We start from the raw sequence: 18,753 nt of genomic DNA on the forward strand, positions 1-18,753 counted from the left end.
TGTTGTTTCAGATAAAGCAAGAGGATGAATTAAGGATTTTAAGAATAGCCTACGTTTAGTTTTACACCAGCTGCCTCACTGCATATATGTTACGCCTGATTAAATGGATGTGAGACGCAAGACTGACAGTACTTGTGCTTTTCACTTCCCACCGATCAGTGTTGGTCCTTGTTAACTGTGATAAGTGAGAGATCACCGTACATGCTGCGGACAAGGCCACCCGTTTGCCGTTAGGCAATACTTTAAAAACCCAACTGTTTAGATATTACTAGCAGTAAGCATGGCATTACCTGAGATTCCTTTCTTTTCAATTAGATAGTCTGAAGCACATTCGGAAATTTTTGCGCAAATTGCTACACTACCTTCAGGCCAACAAATGTTCTTAACAATTGTTCAAGTGTGTTCATGAGTTTCTAATCAGGTGGGTGTTTAAGGGGCTGGTTTTCAGGAGCCAGATGGAGCTTTGAGACCAAATATTTTTGCCGACCTGGCGAAAGGCACGAGCATATGTGTGGGAAGTTGGGACTAAATGGGCCAAATATGTGGACACGCATAGTGTTAACACAGACTAACAGACAGACACGCATAGTGTTAACACAGACTAACAGACACACACAAACACGCATAGTGTTAACACAGACTAACAGACACACACAAACACGCATAGTGTTAACACAGACTAACAGACACACACATAAACATGCATAGTGTTAACACAGACTAACAGACAGACACACGTAGTGTTAACACAGACTAACAGACATGCATAGTGTTAACACAGACTAACAGACACACATAGTGTTAACACAGACTAACAGACACACATAGTGTTAACACAGACTAACAGACACACACAATCATAAAGAGGCATTTGTTAATAGTGTTAACACACAAGAGCTCATGTTTTACATAAACTCTGTAAAATCACCCACCAGTGTCTGAGTCCTCCAAAGAATCTTCGACTAAACTCTGTACGACAAACTCCACAGGATTACTAGCATTTTTGATGACATCGACAGCGTGGTCATGTGCTGCCCTTTCCAAATTTACTCCATTCACCTACAGCACATGGACTATGCCTGTATAATAGTGCACCAATGACACTATTGACACATGGCGAGCTTGACAAAGCCTTTCCAACAAATATTCGATATCTGTTTGTTTAAAGAGAAATACGTAGCTGTAATGTCAAATGGGTAACCATATTATGGTAAGCGTACATTACCAGACCCGCTCAAATGAACATAAGGATATAAATTATTCTGACTCATCAGTTGCCATGAATCATATGGCAACTCAAAGCCTATGGTTAGACAGTCTACATCTACTTAACCAAGTGCTGGAAGGATAGGAAAACAATTTAGCGTGTAACAAGTAAATTATGCAACCGTGCATTTAAGAACACATCATTATATTTGACGATAATAATTTATACTAATTTATACGGCGTTTCATTTGCTGTTAGTGATACCAAACTGTGGCTTCTGCACTGGTAAGTCTGGTAACAGACAAAGGCTGCATAAACATGGCTAAGAATGGCGGTGACATCTCTGTCATCAGTTGGTCAGCACCGAGGCAGCTAGTTGCATTAAATGAATGCTAAAGGTTCAGTTGTCAACCAATTGCTAAACAGTAAAATACCCAAGAATTGTTAATTCATATTTCATTAATGACCACCCTGCTTCCATTAGTATAACTAGCACCCTGGCAGTCTAGTGTGCACAATTAAATAAGTATATGCAGAATTATTCAAAAATGCTCCAAGGTGATTGTGTGGCACAGAAGGTTGCGCGCCTGGCAAGCCAAATGTAGAAGTTCGATTCCCGTGCGATGCAATATTTTCCACCAACATCCAACTGAGGCTTCAGATGGACAAACATGGCTCTTATTATGGTAAAGATTTGTGGCCACTGAAATGGCATGATTGGACAATTCTGATCAAAAAATAAGCACCTTGTTCTACTTCTACCTCATATAAATGACCAAGAAAATGGTGTCTACCCACTGCAACTCTCCATCCTTCAACTCACACACTCGTTCATGTGGCGGCTTTATATCAAAACAGTACCTGCAGAATTCTGTCCCCAGTCTTGAGCACACCACTCCTGCCAGCAGGGCTTTCAGGGAGGACATTCTTGATAAATATTCCAGCAATAGCCTTCTCGGGTGATAGTTGAAACATGTCCATTCGACCCCCTAAACATCATTAGAATACTGCTAGCACTAAATCCTAGCGCAAGGCAAAATTTTACACCTCGGTACCATCACATCGATGAGGAAATGTTTTCAAACGAGTCCACTGATCAAATACACACATATTCTTACAAAATCTCCAGCAACATATGTGAATCAAAGAAGCCATAGCATTTGTTAACCACAGATAAAACACTTCCTACATACTAGCAGAGTCTACAACGACTACACAGTTTTATTGGACAATTCAGAAATGTGTGAAACTCACTTCCTGAGAAACTGCAAAGACAAATAGACTAAAAGAATTCAAAGAGTTATGAGACATGTTCAGTAGCAATCGTGAATGGAAAAAGCGAGTGTTACAACAACAGAAGCTGTAAATGAAAACGCTAAACTCAAGCTGTAATGCAAAGATATTATGAAAGCATCTAGATTAGGCAGTGGATGAGCGTCTCCCTAGCGATGACTTACCTCCGCCACCTAATCAATAATCAGTCAGAGTCAGTCTGCATTTAGCATTTATACGCATTTATGTGTAGTGAGACTTGATAGAGATTAGCATCCACTGAGAAAGCAAAAGCTAAAAAATCGGTTTGCGGCTAACAACTATGAATTAGCTGGTTCGCTCGAGAAGGAAACAAACTATTAGACAATTTCCAAAACTTAAGTTTGCAAACGGCTCCAACCCTCTCAGCTCGTGTCTCTTGTAGCATTTAACACAATAATAGGATTGGAAGCTATTAATACATAAAAGCAGCAATGACGATTGGAACCAACAAATTAACAAAAGAAACCAATGAACCAGAAAAGTAATTTCTTCACCTGTAGATCACTCGAAATCTACAAGTCGTTTTATTTTTTATTAGAAGAACTCAATTTTAAGACGACATTAATTAGCCGTGAATATGTTAGTACAATGCTGACTCGCAATCTTGATCGAGGTGTGCCTTAATTCTTAGTATCTATCGGTGAACTGACAACTCCCAAGGGCACTTCTAATCTATAGTAATTGTACTTGTGCTTATATGAGCCAAAGGTTATAACAGAAGAAAAATAACTAAAGTGGGGAACAAGGTTTTTGCTGGGCTAATGATTAGGAAAAAAGAACGCAACGCATTGTCGACACTATCAACCTTTTTGGTGCAGGCATATTCAAGAGAAATGCTGATGGATAGAGTTGTGGGTGAGGCTTGTCAAAGGGTTTTCAATGCTATAGAAGTTATTGTTCTATATTAAAAGGCAGCTTTTACATCAATTTTAAGAAGCAACAAATTTCAATTAGCAGAGAATAATTTGAACTTGGAAAGATACACTTTACAAAATTTTAACTTTTCATAAAATCTAACTAAAACTAGTAAAGATTTTAATGTGAAAAATTAAATTACATATAAGACAACAATTTTAAACAATGGGGTGAATGTGTTGTTTAAATTTTAACAAACTTATATGTAAAACCCAACTTATAAAATGGCTTTTCAATTAAAGTTGCTTGACTTGCACAACAACATGTTAGTGGGGGATAGCGAGGAACAGAGAATATTGACCACAGGTCGCTGACAGTGACTATTATCAACAGCCTACCGACAATGCTGATTCCTAGACTCTGGCCTGGAATTCTTTCAAGTTTCACACTGCGAGGGATTCCCCAAGTACCCGGCAGCTGCGCAGCTGCTGGCTTCTGCGCTTCCACACTCATCGAGGTGCTGCAACAATTCAAGAGCAACTGCTAACACTATTCAAAATAAAACCATTAAAGACAAATAACAAAAACAGATACTTTATCTGAGTGAAAAAGATTGAAGCGAAAACAGGCGTGTGTAACAACATTAATATAAAGTATAAAGAAAGAATTGATGAAAGCTGAAAGATATCTGTATTTCAACGAACAAAGAATACAAGTGTCTATTCCGGCTTATGGGTCCTTATAGGTCGACTATTCGTAGCAAATGCAACCATTTTCGAACTTGCTGAAATAATTTCACAAGACCTATTGAAAGTGGAACAATAAGATCAAGTTCTGGAGTTGTTTTTTCTATAAAACAACTTAGCATAATCTTTTGAAAAATTTAAATATTTGCTGCATCAAAACAAACCGGTTGGCACAAAGGCTAAGGGCGCACTCAGGTTGTATACCCGCACACCAACAATCTACAAAAACGTTAATGACACTGGTCGGATACAACGGACTATAGAATTTAAAAATAGCTTATTTGTTCACAAATATTTTATTAGCCTCATAAAGAATATGGGAGCGATTGTCATATCAAGCTGCTACTTGAATAATTTCAGCTAATAGGAAATCCTAGATTGACGTGGATTTATTACTACTGGCGTAGCTACCTCTTTTCCAGTTTCGAACACAGATAGAATATCATCAGATTTTCTCTTTTTCTTGTGCCAAGTGAGTGTTTATATTATCAATTTCAGCATATGCAGTTTCGGTTTACTCGCAAGCATTCATAAATTCTGTCACATATTCTATTACCACCACAAAAAGTTTCTTAAAAATATTAGATTTTTACATGAAATAATTTCAAAATAGACTTGAATAGCCAGCCCCCAATCTCTATTAGTATTGAAAACTTCTGCATTGAATCACTAATGTTGTTATCACTTTAAACCTGAAAAATCAACTATCTCTACAATAATACCTACATGACAAGTGTTCAGATAGCGTGAGAACCTACACGATGTAAACATCATAACACGCATAGGTCAACGCATTTCCTTCAATGACAAAAACTGGGATATGAAACGCGTATGAAATCCGAAAGCATCCTTAGTCTTAAACATAAGCAACTTTGAAAAATGCATGTCATAGATAAAAACAAAAATTTTAATTTTATCACAAAACAAACAAAAAATATTCCGCGCTTTTAAAACACCTTCTCTTAGCAATATATGAAAATTAATACTGCTAATAATAAGATATATTGTAACATGCTTAGGAGACACACTTTTATTTAACAGAAAAAACAACTCCACTCTATGCATATAGCCTACGGCTGCAACCAAGCATCCGAGTCAAACTAAATGTGACCATACGACTCTGATCTAGGAACACTATATTCACAACATGAAACACCTTGGCACAGTCTTACCGATAAAACTTGGGGAAAACCCTGTCAACAATGATTGGAGCAAATAATGAAGTGAAATTTGCAGAAGGAAGACCGTGCATGCAGGATGAAACTTCTTGATAAACATTGAAGAAAGAGAGAGAGGGGTCTACGAAAAGAGTAAACGACGGTGAGGATGACAAAACACTTTACATCTGCTTGTCATAGAATGAATCTATTGAGGTAAATACATGTATGTAACAAAGAGAGAGGTAATAAAAACTAGAGGTGTATCTGGATCGACATCAACCAATACTTTTTTGGTAAACCTAAAACTTTTTACAAATCCACCATTGATCATAGTAATACATTTTTAACCTATCATTCTAACAAACATTGTAAGCTGCAAGTTTCTATCATTCAGATAGAAAAGTCAGCATCTAGTGAACTCTCACCCTGTTAAATTAGTTTTAAACGAACAATATGGCCAAGAAAATCAGCTGACTCAACTGAAACCTCGTTATATTTAAGATGTTAGAAATATATGCTGTAGTTAACATCTACAGTAATAAACATTGCAACCAATCATATATGCTGTAGTTAACATCTACAGTAATAAACATTGCAACCAATCATATGTGCTGCAGTTAACATCTACAGTAATAAACATTGCAACCAATCATATGTGCTGCAGTTAACATCTACAGTAATAAACATTATTGCAATCAATTATACACAGGGTAATACTTCCATCTACTAGCATTATTAAATTAAAATATTCAAATATATATTTTTACTTTCCTAAATATAAACAAAAATATGTATAGCATATTCATGTTTTGTGGTAAAATTGGTTCATTGCATCACAATGTCAGTATAATTATTAAATATAAACGAGACCATGCAATGATGTTTGAGCAATTTTGTTGTTTGCTGTTGTAAGCAACCAACGAATCCTAGTTCTAGATGGGTTGTGCAGACAATCCCTTTCCTACCCAAACAGCACAACCGCACCGATCTACAAGACTGCCATAAATGTCAAGATATCGGCATATAACCGCTAACACATAAGGGAGATGAAACGCCGTGCACGAAAAAGAGGCTAGCACCCACCTCGGAGAGAGCATTCTCGATGGCTGACTGCTGGGAGATTTCGAAAAGCTTTGTTCACTATCCGCCTGTTGCACCAGTTTTGCTGTCTCCTTGTGAATTGTTGCATCAGCGCCAGGAATATATTGTAGACTGGAATAACCAAATCACAATAAATATAAAACTCTAAGCTCCATAATAACTAAACATAGCGGAGTAACACAGCTTAGAGATTGTATTGCTAAAGCCAAAATGGAGCTGTTCGGAGACACCCTCCCACAATTCAGTGGAGTCATGGCGTAATGCAGGTAATACATACTACTGATCCCTGAGCAGCTGCGATGTTAATTGAGATATTCAATTCAACAGGCCGCTGGACTTATGTGATAAACACAATCTTGTTACAACTCCCAGAAGCCGTCTGCTGCAATCTTTGAGCGACGAGGTAATGCTTTAATAACGTGACAGTGGTCAGCCTACCAAGCTGAGTAAACGATAATTCACAAGCTGCACGCGGCTGCACACGGCCTTTTCATACGAACCTTTAGACATCTCTTATGGTGTTAGTAAAACATGATGAATAGTCCACCAACCAAAACCACAGTTAACTGCAATAGTATACGCAATATCCTGCTTTCTTTTGCTGTTATTTAAAAAAATTTATTGTTGAAAACATCAGTTTGATGGTGGACTAAAGGAAAGCTTACCTGATAGTTGACTGAAGGGCAGCACGCCGAAGAATGGCCTTGACCTGTGCACTGGAAACATGTCTAAGGCTTTCATTGCTGATAGACACGAGGTAGTCACCAACATGCAGCCTATTATCATTATCGATGCAGCCATTAGGCGTGATGGCTGTCACAATGCAGCCATTCACTCCCTGGTCAACTGACTTCACTTCGAGGCCTGCAGAAGGAGAAGTTCCGGAAAGGAGTTTAGTATAAAGATGGAAATGATTAGTAATGTCGATTATACGTACAATCAATAGCCACAATATTGTTTTGATGTCCCTACTCATTCTGTATCATCCTTTAGCATCAATCATGAAACATTAAGGTAACCATGCCTTACCAGCAATAAATCCTAGGAAATTACAATAAACAGAAAATATGGCAAAAGACCCAAAACCATAGCCCAAATCGATTTATTAGCAGTGTATAGCATAATTTTAGGCACCGCCATTAATCTGGTCCAAGGCGGCCATCCATAACCGTTAGCCAAATCAGTCAGAATGAAGTTCCTAATTTACAAAATCATTTTGCATATGTATAACGATTGTATAATACCGATTGTATAATACCGTTATCACTTTACAGTGAAGCCTTAGAGCAGTGTTAGCAGCAGCAGTAGACAACGGTCAGTAAACATAGTTGACCAGCCTCGTGGAAGGAAGAGCACATATAACTCTATGAACAATCTGGCGGCCAACCTGACCAAGATTACCTACCCAAAACCTCGTAATGCTCTTCATCAGATGACTCGTCTGCAGGTAAGAAACGGTTACTAGAGATGAGATGTTGGAAGTACGAGATACATTCTTTATCATTATAAATATCACTTAGCATATTTATTACACTGTTAAAAAGTGGGTCAATTTCTGGCATCGATGAGTGTAGCATGCGCTTCTGGTGGAATCAAGACTAGGACGCTATATGCGTCATTTTTAAGCTATTGACTAATTCTGTTAGCGTGTGCACACCTTGTATTAAAATGACAAGGTATCTGCAACTAAAAATAAAAGCTGACCATAAAAACAGCCTTGAATGAGTAAGTTAATTAGACAATAAGGTAAGGGTGTGTATAGCATCTTGGAAAAACCATTATAGCATCTTGGAAAAACCATTGGCAAGCATGATAGACACGTATAGTTGTTACAGCTTCGGCACAACATCTCCTAGATGAACATCGATGCCTTAAAACATTCACTAAGTTTCCATAATGTAACGGTAGCTGGGTGCGGCAGCGCCGAAGCACTACGCTGGGCCGACAAGCAGATCACGTTTCCATAGGGTGCTACAGGAAAGGGATGGTTGTGAGATGCCTTATGTCAAGGTTAGAACATCTCAACTAAAATTCTGCCTCTGAAGTAACAGGAAAGCAAGACCTATGAGTATGCACAAGTGCAATGCTGTTGGTCACTAAGGCTGCTTCTATGAAACATAGATGGAACGTTGCACGAGCGTTTCGCTAGCAAGCGGCTGCCACTGAATCACGACAGAATGAGAGCGACACGAATGTTTCCATGATGGATTTGCAGTAGAATGTGTCGCTACACTATGCCTGTATGGAAACTTGGAAAATCGACCTCTGTCGCCATAGTTTGACATAGGCAATACATTGAAGTTTTCTACTTGACCATCATATGGCATTAACATCTAGCGTGAGCATGTGTAGTTTCCGCCATTTCACAAAGAAAGCCTGAGAAGGCACTTTAATAGCTTGGTCATGAATAGTGAAGTCAGTACAAAGTTATAGATGTTCACGATGAGGAGTGGATCTATGATGTCATTTGCAAGATGCTCATTTCCTAACAGCTGATACGTTAGCAGTTTCCTTACGATGCAATATCAATACTAACCACACTACTCTGGAAACAATGGCTACAGGAACACTAAAACAAGAAATAGCCTTACCCAAAGATGAGCCTCCTTTGTGAAGTTTTATTGTTCTCTCCAATGCAGAGGGCAGTGCTGGGATATCCGACCCGAAACGCCTCACCATAGGAGATCTTGAAGGAGACATCTCGGGTGAGCTGAGAACCCTGTCGCTGACCTGCGATGCCTAAAGTGAAACCAAAACTATAGAACATATTGTGATGGACAAGGGAATGACAGCGTTAATTTCTATAGTAAGGCCAATCAATATTCGACCTATAAATTTAGTGTGATCCAATGTTGACTTGCTACATCAATATAATATTCTATCTATCTGATGCGATATCACACCGATCTATGTATTACCGAGGTTTACTTCACATGATCACACAATCAAGCAAGCAAATCTGGCATGTGACAAATAATAAATTGGGTGGCAGACTAGCTATGATAGCAAGGGGCATGATTTTTGTATGAGTGGCAGCCCTACAACCACAGAATGGATTGATTAATCCTAGAGTACCTTCAATATCACTGCGAAATTAAAGACAGGTACTAACTACAGGTTCAACAGCACACATGTATGTGGAACACCAACCGGTAGAAATGCAGCTAATAGAAATGGAGTTAGAAAGCAAGAAAAAACCCAACAAATAGTCGAGTATACACAAACAGAGCACCGAGTGTCACTTTAGACATAAAAACGAGGCAAATATTGAAAATAGCAACATAGATTGACACATTGGCATGTGCTTCCTTTTAGCCTTTTAGTCAGGTGAGGCTCACTTCAACAAGCGTTCAAGAACTTTCCATGTCTTCACGCAGTTGTTATACATATATAGGATGATCTATCACAGTTGGCTTCTATTTACAGGTGCAAGAAAAGTAGAAAGGACGCCCACTGTCCATGTACGAACACCATAGCCACCTAGAGCATTAGCGGAAGGAATGTAAAAAGGCTAGCATTAAATTCATAAGCAATTGCTGAAGGAAGAAATGACAGACCTCCCGCCGATGTTTTCTGTCCTGTACATAAAATAAAAAAATACGTAAGAATTGATAGAACGTAGGACCAAACCATGTATGATACAAAAAGTAAAACTTGATGAATATTTTAAATGAAAGACAAATCCAGAGCACACATCACAGTTGATCACTTTTATTTTAGAAATGTGAGTAAATGTAGGCCGACTATAAAATACAGGTTGTTTGTAGGTGTGTGGGTTGTGTGCACATAAATTCAAAAAGGCGTTGTTCAAAGCAGTGTCTTTCCACCTTAAGGAAGGCCACTAACATTAAGCCATAACGGGTCATCGAGTATTTTTGACATTATAGGATGTTAATCATGTGTAAAACACAACCTAAAAAATTTCTTGTATAACATAAATGCATTTTCAATTAGGCTACAATCTTTCAAATATTGGATAATATTGGCTGACAAATTTATTTCCGAAGATTTAGTTACTTTCAACTTTTTTAAAACCCTGAATTATAACTCGTTCTCCATCTACAGCAAGGTATACCGCTGGTAGAAAATGCAAATCAATTATACCAGAACTAAATATTGAAAATAATATTGCATAAAAGCTTACCTTAGGATCCTTTTTCGTTTCCTACAAAAAAATGTACAAACATCAGCTAGAATGTCACTACGCTGCCCTGTGATCTGCTATTGCCAAAGACTACAGACGTGACAAACCTACCCCACCACCAACATCACACAAAGCAAGGGTCGAGTGGTGGAGCTCTTCAAACATCAATAATGCACATTTAGTGACTCTCGACAATCTTTTATGATACTCGTGTGGCAGCCAATCAATGCGCTGTCGTGCTTACTAATCAGACAAACAGCTAAATCACTGACTCTAGAGATGAAGTGAGACACAAGTGAGGCACAAATTGATCTAGCTAATAGGAATACCATTAGTGAAGTAAAACCGTTATTGAAAGCTGTTACAATCAGGTAGAATTCGTAATACCATAATGTATTCGTAATACCATAACTGTCAGGTGAATGTCAAACGGTGTGACACACACTCAGGCAAAACTAAACGTTGGAAAGTACAAAATGTGTTAAAACTTTTAGAACAAGTATCCGGCCTTGAAATATATTTGAAAACCATCAATAAATGCTTTTATTCATGTACAATGTACATATATTTTTAAAATGCTCGTGAATAAGGAAGAGAGACTAAATTCATGAGTTAATTTAGTATTTGAAGACATTGTAATTGGAACAAGCCTTGCAAACTATATCATGTAAATATACTTAATATATGCACTTGAATTTACATGTGTTATTTATCTTTTATCTACATGTATATACATTTACACATGCATCTACATACATATATACTTAGAGATTTATGTATATTAATCTCTAAGTTTGTCTGTATGTATGTCTGTCTGTGTGTGTGTGTGCACTTCGGCAAGTCCAGCTATAGCTATTAAAATCTTGGATTAAAATTTTGCAATCTGCTGAATGTGAACTCACGAAGATCGCAACCGCAGGTTGAGAATCCAATTGCCTATCCACAAGTCTACGATGGCTCTTACGATAGCTATTACGATTCACAGCTTCTACTATATACTGTATAGACCCTGTTCTCGATAGCACCCGCTAAATGACGTATTAGGTGAAACTTTATGATTTCTATTAACTCTATTAAACACGATGCTTTTCCATGTTTTCTAAAACTTCTATTTCCAATTTTTCGTAGGGTTCAAGTGCTAAATCGCGGTCAAGGCCAATACTTTTCACGCGAATGATTGTATTATCTCGAGTAGGAATAGCCTCTACATTCTCTCCATCCGGTCATACAAAAACAGTATGATATCTCATTTTTACATTTTATCGGTATCGAAAGGTACCAGTATCGTCGTATTCAAAGTTTTGATGGACAGCTTCTGGTGGACCGGTACCCTTTTTTATACACACACACTTTTATGCGAGAATTGTTATTAATAATTCAACATATTCAGGAATTTTATTTCGTTTTCTCAGTTCGTATTACATGTAATTGTATCATTACCAAATCATCTTTTATTGTATTCGTAGCAAAACAGTCTTAATTCAGCTATTACTTGCTAATTATTTCACATTTACATTTAAACACTTTTACAGTTGTTTCATTTTGTTAATTAATTCATTTGACCCGCACAAAAAGTTTTCTCATGATATGAAGTTTGAAAGTTGCAGTTGTTTGACAAAGTTTGAAGATCTTAACGTTTGTTTTATTTTTTCTCTTATTTTATTTAAACTGCACAAACCACTTTTCTCGTGATATGAAGTTTGAAAGTTAGAGTGGTAATTGTTGTTAAATGTTAAAAAAAAACAAATCTTCTGTGCAAATACTTTTATTACTTGGACAACGCCGGGTATTCACCTAGTTAGTTCATATACCGTACTTTTCGGACTATTAGCCCGCTACTTTTTTCCCGATGTTTTGAACCATGCGGCTTATTTAGAGGCTGCGGCTATTCTGTGGTTTTTTATCTTTCACCGCTAGGGCGTATTAACCGGAATCTCTGGTTAGTGCGCCTCTAGTGGGGAAAGAAAAAACGAAACAATGCCTAACGGTACTGTTCCGCTAGGCACTGGGTTACAAAGCGACGGTTAATACAGAACAGTGCCTAACGTGTTAAAAAGCACCGTCCTGAGTTCTGCGGCCTATACAAAAGGTGCGGCCTATGTATTGTTTTATTACCTTTTTTTTTTAAACTAAAGCAGATGTGGCTTATATAGGAGTGAGGTTAATAGTCCGAAAAGTACGGCAAATAAAAAAGCTGTCATGTCAGGTGGAAAACTCTAAGTCAAATTCAACCTTGTTTTTTACAAAACTTCAACAGACTAATAATAACATAAATAATAATAATAATTAGCCAAAGCAGTGAAAGCATTAAGCTTGGTCAAGCAACAGCTTACACTGAGATATGGCGGACATAACATGGCTAGCAGTTGAGTAACTAAAACAAGTACAAAGTGACTGGAGTGGGTGTAGTACCAGCTGTAGTACCAGCTGTAGTATCGGGTGTAGTACCAGCTGTAGTACCGGGTGTAGTACCAGCAGTAGCACCGGGTGTAGTACCAGCTGTAGTATCAGGTGTAGTACCAGCTGTAGCACCGGGTGTAGTACCAGCTGTAGCACCAGGTGTAGTACCAGCTGTAGCACCGGGTGTAGTACCAGCTGTAGTACCACGTGTAGTACCAGCAGTAGCACCGGGTGTAGTACCAGCTGTAGTATCGGGTGTAGTACCAGCTGTAGTACCGGGTGTAGTACCAGCAGTAGCACCGGGTGTAGTACCAGCTGTAGTACCGGGTGTAGTACCAGCAGTAGCACCGGGTGTAGTACCAGCTGTAGTATCGGGTGTAGTACCAGCTGTAGCACCGGGTGTAGTACCAGCTGTAGCACCAGGTGTAGTACCAGCTGTAGCACCGGGTGTAGTACCAGCTGTAGTACCACGTGTAGTACAGGGTGTAGTACCACGTGTAGTACAGGCTGTAGTACTGGGTGTAATACCGTGTGTAATACAGGCTATAATTGTAGTTACAGTCACAACTATGACTAAAGTAAGTACAACAAGACTGCACATACAGTTTTAACACTATATATATATATATATATATATATATATATATATATAATTATTCAGTATCTCATCACAGAGCTCCTTCAGATTAGTGCACCAAAACCTGAGTTGACTTGGTCTTGAGATAGATTAGGCATAAAGGTACAGAAGGCATAAAGTTACATAGTCATATCACCAAAGACTGAAAAGTGTGCCATGCTACTAACGGAAACAATGTAAGCGAAGATAGCCTATACTCGACTCATTTGTGTTAGGTTTTTAAAAGATGAATCAGACATGATTAGTCAGGCATTAACTTGGAGAGATGTTATGGCCATTGAGAAGCAAATTTGAAAAAGAGGAAGCTTGTTGACCATTACCAGATTGCCGTCTTAAGTAACATACTATCACCAGTTGACAGATTGCCGTCTTAAGTAACATACTATCACCAGTTGAACAACCGCCATGACACTGTTCACAAGTCTTTAGTAGAAAACTGTTATTAAAAGTGGTTGTTATTAAGCGCGTTTGCTTTGTCTGAGAGCAGCAGATTTCTTAAAAAGCATGAAAACTTGTTAGAAAAACAAAAAGAATGCGAGCTGAATTAAGAAATGGTTATGTAGGTGGTTGTCCCTCTTCTAGCTCCCCTACTGCTAGCTCCCTGCAGTGAGCTCAAACCAGGAGGGTCAGACGAGAGAACTGACCTGGAAAGGGGAGCCGGAGAAAGACGAGAGAGAGGAACAACTTTCCTCAGGCGCGTGATCAGACGTGACAGTTAAACCCGCAACCAGTGAAAGATCTGAAAAGTGTGGAGGAGGTGGGCTAATCATGCTGCCCCGGCCAAGGCTATTGGATGACTCATGCGTGTCACCGCTGCTGCTGCTTTGACTGCTGCTGTCATGCTCTATGAATGTGCTGGGAGGTGATGGGGTGGCTGAGAAACCATCCGGAAATGAAGCGGAGCCAATCACCGGCAGCGAGCTATTGACAGCGGAGCTACTGACCTCAGAGTGTGCTTGCGCGGAAGAACTGGTATTTGATCGGAGCTTCTGCTTGTAGATTTGAGCTACCATCTCAGGCTCATCCACGAGCTCATCCTATTGGTGGAGCAAGCAGTTTCAGGGCAGGTGATTGGTGAGTGAAAAGCAACATGCACACCATAAGCTGGTGGTGAATCAAACAAACACATGTTAAGATAGCACTGTGTGTTAGGTTGGCGCAAAAGAAGACAGCGTAGCCTTGCAGAAATCTGCCTAACATCAAATCAAGTTCTTCTGCTTATTATAAATCAACTTCTCACTAAATTATCACTTGAGCAGACATTACAACTGCACCTTGCTACTCGCATATGCATTAGACGGACAAGCAGAAGGAAGTATAATCTGGCAAGACTAAATACCTGAATTATTTATTATTGCAACAGGGTGTTTTCGTATTTCCACGCATACCGCAGAGGTGTTCGTGTTCCTACGCATTCCATAGAGGCTTTCGTGTTTGCATGGCATAATGTTGAAAAATATCAATTGTTAACGGGGTATGTGATAAGCAATTGCTTAGTCTTAAGCGCTTTTGTAAATTTGGAGTTATCCTCCACACGCTGCCTTTAACCATTTGCAACAGACACAGTAAATATTACCATTAACGAATCCAATAAATCACTTTCACATTAAACTATTCATAAATATCTCAAACAATGACATTAAACGATGCATCGACCCACTGCCAACAAGTTCAACTTGGCTCGGTTTTCACGTACCCCGATGATCTCAACAAGACAAAGTCTACAGGAATAAATTAAAAATAACTATAACTTGGACTAGGCACATAATGTATATATGATATAAAAAAATTTAAAATAAAATAGAAAAAACTAAGGTAAGTCAAATCATAGCACGTTTTTAAATTGTGAGCAAGTTGACAGCAAAGTCGCCATTGTAACAATCGACATCGGCAAATTAATTACGTTGTGATTGTGCTGTCACTACATAGTGTATATAGTCGCCATTTCAACAGTCACTATACTGCAATCCGTACTCCTCAGGTTTACCTCATCACATACCTCCCAAGTATGGGGAATCCGAAAACACCCTTAAGCCTGCTAGCACCAAATTAGTTACAGCCTACACGTAGAAAAAGAAAAAATTTCTTCTAAACACCCGACAGCTAATGACAAGTGGGTGCAATTGCTTAAACACGGCACCTAGTGACGTGTTGCAGAAGAGTAAAAGTCTGCCAATAGCTGATGACCTACACATTAACAAAACATGACAAAAAATATTGCAGCCCTTCAATTGATACTTACAGCACTGTCTGTTATAGGAAGCGGTTTTGTAACACCGATTCTCACAGTGCCCACAGCAGCACCCTTAAGCGCCTGTACAGCTTGGTCAAGAGAAGCATTGCTGAGAGAGACATCATTAACGAAAAGCAGACGATCACCGGGAACCAGTCTGCCATCTTTTGCTGCTACACCATTGGCCACAAGACTTCTAATGACAATTATTGATTCAGTTGGGTTCAATGGATCCTGTGAGATAAAAGGAATGAGTGATGACTCTACTGCGTTTTTACAAGGATCACACAGCACTCGAGCTCACGCTCATTAGAAAACTGTCATGGTGCTCTCAGTGCAATGCACTTAGAGAATAGACTCCTTGAAATACTATACAAAGGCTAGTCCCTACTTTCATACAACATTACTAATATACCAGCTTCAAGCATACACACAGCGTAACCCTAACCAAAACGATTCCATCTAAAACTATGCACGAACAAGTGCGAATAGTCCAGGAATATTCCAAGAAATCTAAACACAAGTCCAATGATGTGTTTGGATCTACAAGCGAGCATTAACAACAGGAGACCTGCACTTTGGCTGAGAGCCCATTAAGACAAGCAGAAAACATAGAAGTGCTTTTCAAACCAACCTGACCACACAGTAATTAGCAGACTGGTTGGCAGAAATACAAAATAAATATAAATAAAATCTTCCATACGTTACATTATAAAATAGAAAATATATGAAGTGTAGCAAACAACAAAAATAAGAAATTAGGTCGCTAATTATGCAGTTGCCATTTGGCTAATTACCGCGTCACCTTTTGAAAAAATTATTCAGTTACCAGATTTACTTTAATTGAAATGTTTTACCTAAATTTTATTTGAGCTCTTCTAAAATTGAGTTACACATCAAACAGCAAGGCAAAAGCGCCCTTAAGCAAATGAAGCAAAAGAGTGCTAAAAGCTAGTGATATCATTTCTGACAGCCTTTAGATTAATTTGTTTGAACTTGTCGCATACAGACAGCATGAGAGATGTCTAAAGCATGGTATGTCTAGACAGCTTTTCCAGACATTTAGTAGGACAAAGGGCTACACAAAAGAGCTACCTGGTAGTCTAATATGCTGAAGCCAAGACCAGCAGCTCCCTTCTCGAGCTCAATAAGTACTGTTTCATCACTCCAGACAGCGAGTCCGGTAAGGGGTTCAAGGGATCTGAGGAAGGACATGATACCAAATGACCCTCATACAAACAAAACATACTAACAAGTCGTAAACATCGAACAACGAGACCGATTAACATAACAAAGGATAGTAATGGATGCACAGATTCTGTTTCGCTCTTAACATATTTATTATTATTTTTACATCTTCAACTGATGATGTTTGCTTCAAGCCTTGGTAAGTCAGTGATTTGAGTAAGAAGTGGCCAACCAGCGCAAATAATTTCTACAGACAGTCATCAGCTAACCCTATGTCGAAGCATAACCATCAATTCGTGACATAACGGTGTCAATGTCAAGGACATGTGTAAGAACCCATTCTAAAAGAGTCAATCAATAATAACAGTTAAAATTCACTCCCGTCAATAAGAGTTCGCTACTAAAAATCAACGCCATTGTGTCTGCAGAGAACTGTGATAACACATTGACCAACTTGGTCAAAGAAAGATAACATTTTGATAGAATATTTTTGGACAGACCGACTCATTTCTACAGAATTATTTCCCATGTCAATGAAGTGACTCTTCAACATTCCATATATCTTAAAAACTTACTGATTAAGTAGGCTTCTCTACAACCTACAGCTTCTAAAAAGTTTTCGTTGATAATTTTCATTAGGTACAGCTTTCGAAGCACAACTATGACATAGGAAGACTGTATGAACTAAATTCATGCACTGGCTAATTTTAGAAACACGTCCCTAAATAATAAACATTCTACAGAACACATCCTGGTAATAACATTTCAAGTTTATTGCTTATTTTAAACTTGAAAATCGATAGGGTGAGGGGACTTACGCCGAGGTTTGTTTTGGAGGGTCCCCATTGCGTTTTAAATTATTGAGCATCTCATCTGATCGTGACTTTGCCAGCCTCTCAATATCCTGCTCATTACGAGTGTACAATGGCGGCTTGAAAAATTTTTCTCTGTCTTGAGAGAATAGAAGCTGAGACTGTGTATGAGTGCGAGCCCGGGCACACACCATCTTCACTCCATTTGTCAGCTCCTTGAGCGTGGCAACTACTTCTTTGTGGTTAACACCTGGCAATGCAACATGAAGTCTCATGCAATGAATCAGACACAAAATACAGTAAAAATAGAGAAAATATCTGTGAATTGAGATGGCATCCAGCCTACAGCAGCATTTCTTTGGCCAACAGTAGCTTATTTGAACCAATGATTGCAAACATTATGTTCTGAGAGGTTTGAAATCGCGGCGGAACATCAGACAAACGGCTTTTACAATGTATTCATTGAGCAGATGAATGCTGGGCCAAATTAAACGGAGTGGCCAAGCATAAATGTTCTACTATTAAAGGGTTGCGCTAATAGTCTCTGTTACATTAAAAGTTTTCAACTTGCTTCTTTCTCAATGAACTTTCACCTAATTGCTCTACACCAATGCTCAAATACATGTGTTTATAAGACTAGCATTCAAAGTAACAAGAGTGCTGATACTAACAACACTCCTTGAGCTACTGTCTAATGTAGGGGCCTAACAACAGGGCCTCGTCTCAGTTGCTGTGTCTACATGCTCACTCTTAGCCCATCTAGGTTTCAAGCAAGCCATCTCGCACTCCTCATCTGTTGATACTAACTATTAATATCGGCTGAAAATCAAAATATACAATGATAGTTAAATTTAGCTTTTAGCTACCCTTTGGTTTTATGACCCATTCACCAAACATTCGAATCGGGTAATTTTTAGAACTAAAGAATTATCTACTCTCCTACTATCACTCAATTA

The 18,753-nt window shown here is 38.6% G+C and overlaps 1 protein-coding gene across 4 annotated transcripts in view; it reads right to left on the minus strand.

Annotated features, from left to right (window-relative positions):
- Positions 1-18,753, minus strand: part of LOC137394686 (multiple PDZ domain protein-like) — a 79,137-nt gene that overhangs the window by 13,105 nt on the left and 47,279 nt on the right. The window contains exons 15-27 of one of the 4 annotated variants that reach the window (XM_068081463.1): positions 17,804-18,047; positions 16,893-16,998; positions 15,807-16,031; positions 14,509-14,601; positions 10,528-10,548; positions 9,941-9,961; positions 8,975-9,122; positions 7,789-7,824; positions 7,049-7,247; positions 6,366-6,494; positions 3,775-3,896; positions 2,069-2,196; positions 933-1,059 (exon numbers count right to left, since the gene is read on the minus strand). In XM_068081463.1, the coding sequence (XP_067937564.1) occupies positions 933-1,059; positions 2,069-2,196; positions 3,775-3,896; positions 6,366-6,494; positions 7,049-7,247; positions 7,789-7,824; positions 8,975-9,122; positions 9,941-9,961; positions 10,528-10,548; positions 14,509-14,601; positions 15,807-16,031; positions 16,893-16,998; positions 17,804-18,047 (1,599 nt within the window). Of the gene's footprint in view, positions 1-932; positions 1,060-2,068; positions 2,197-3,774; positions 3,897-6,365; positions 6,495-7,048; positions 7,248-7,788; positions 7,825-8,974; positions 9,123-9,940; positions 9,962-10,527; positions 10,549-14,208; positions 14,602-15,806; positions 16,032-16,892; positions 16,999-17,803; positions 18,048-18,753 lie in introns of all 4 variants that reach the window. The other 3 variants (XM_068081449.1, XM_068081471.1, XM_068081456.1) reach the window with 3 other exon arrangements.

Source organism: Watersipora subatra, chromosome 1 (assembly GCF_963576615.1).
Source record: "Watersipora subatra chromosome 1, tzWatSuba1.1, whole genome shotgun sequence".
In the NCBI taxonomy this organism is placed as follows: Eukaryota; Metazoa; Bryozoa; class Gymnolaemata; order Cheilostomatida; family Watersiporidae; genus Watersipora; species Watersipora subatra.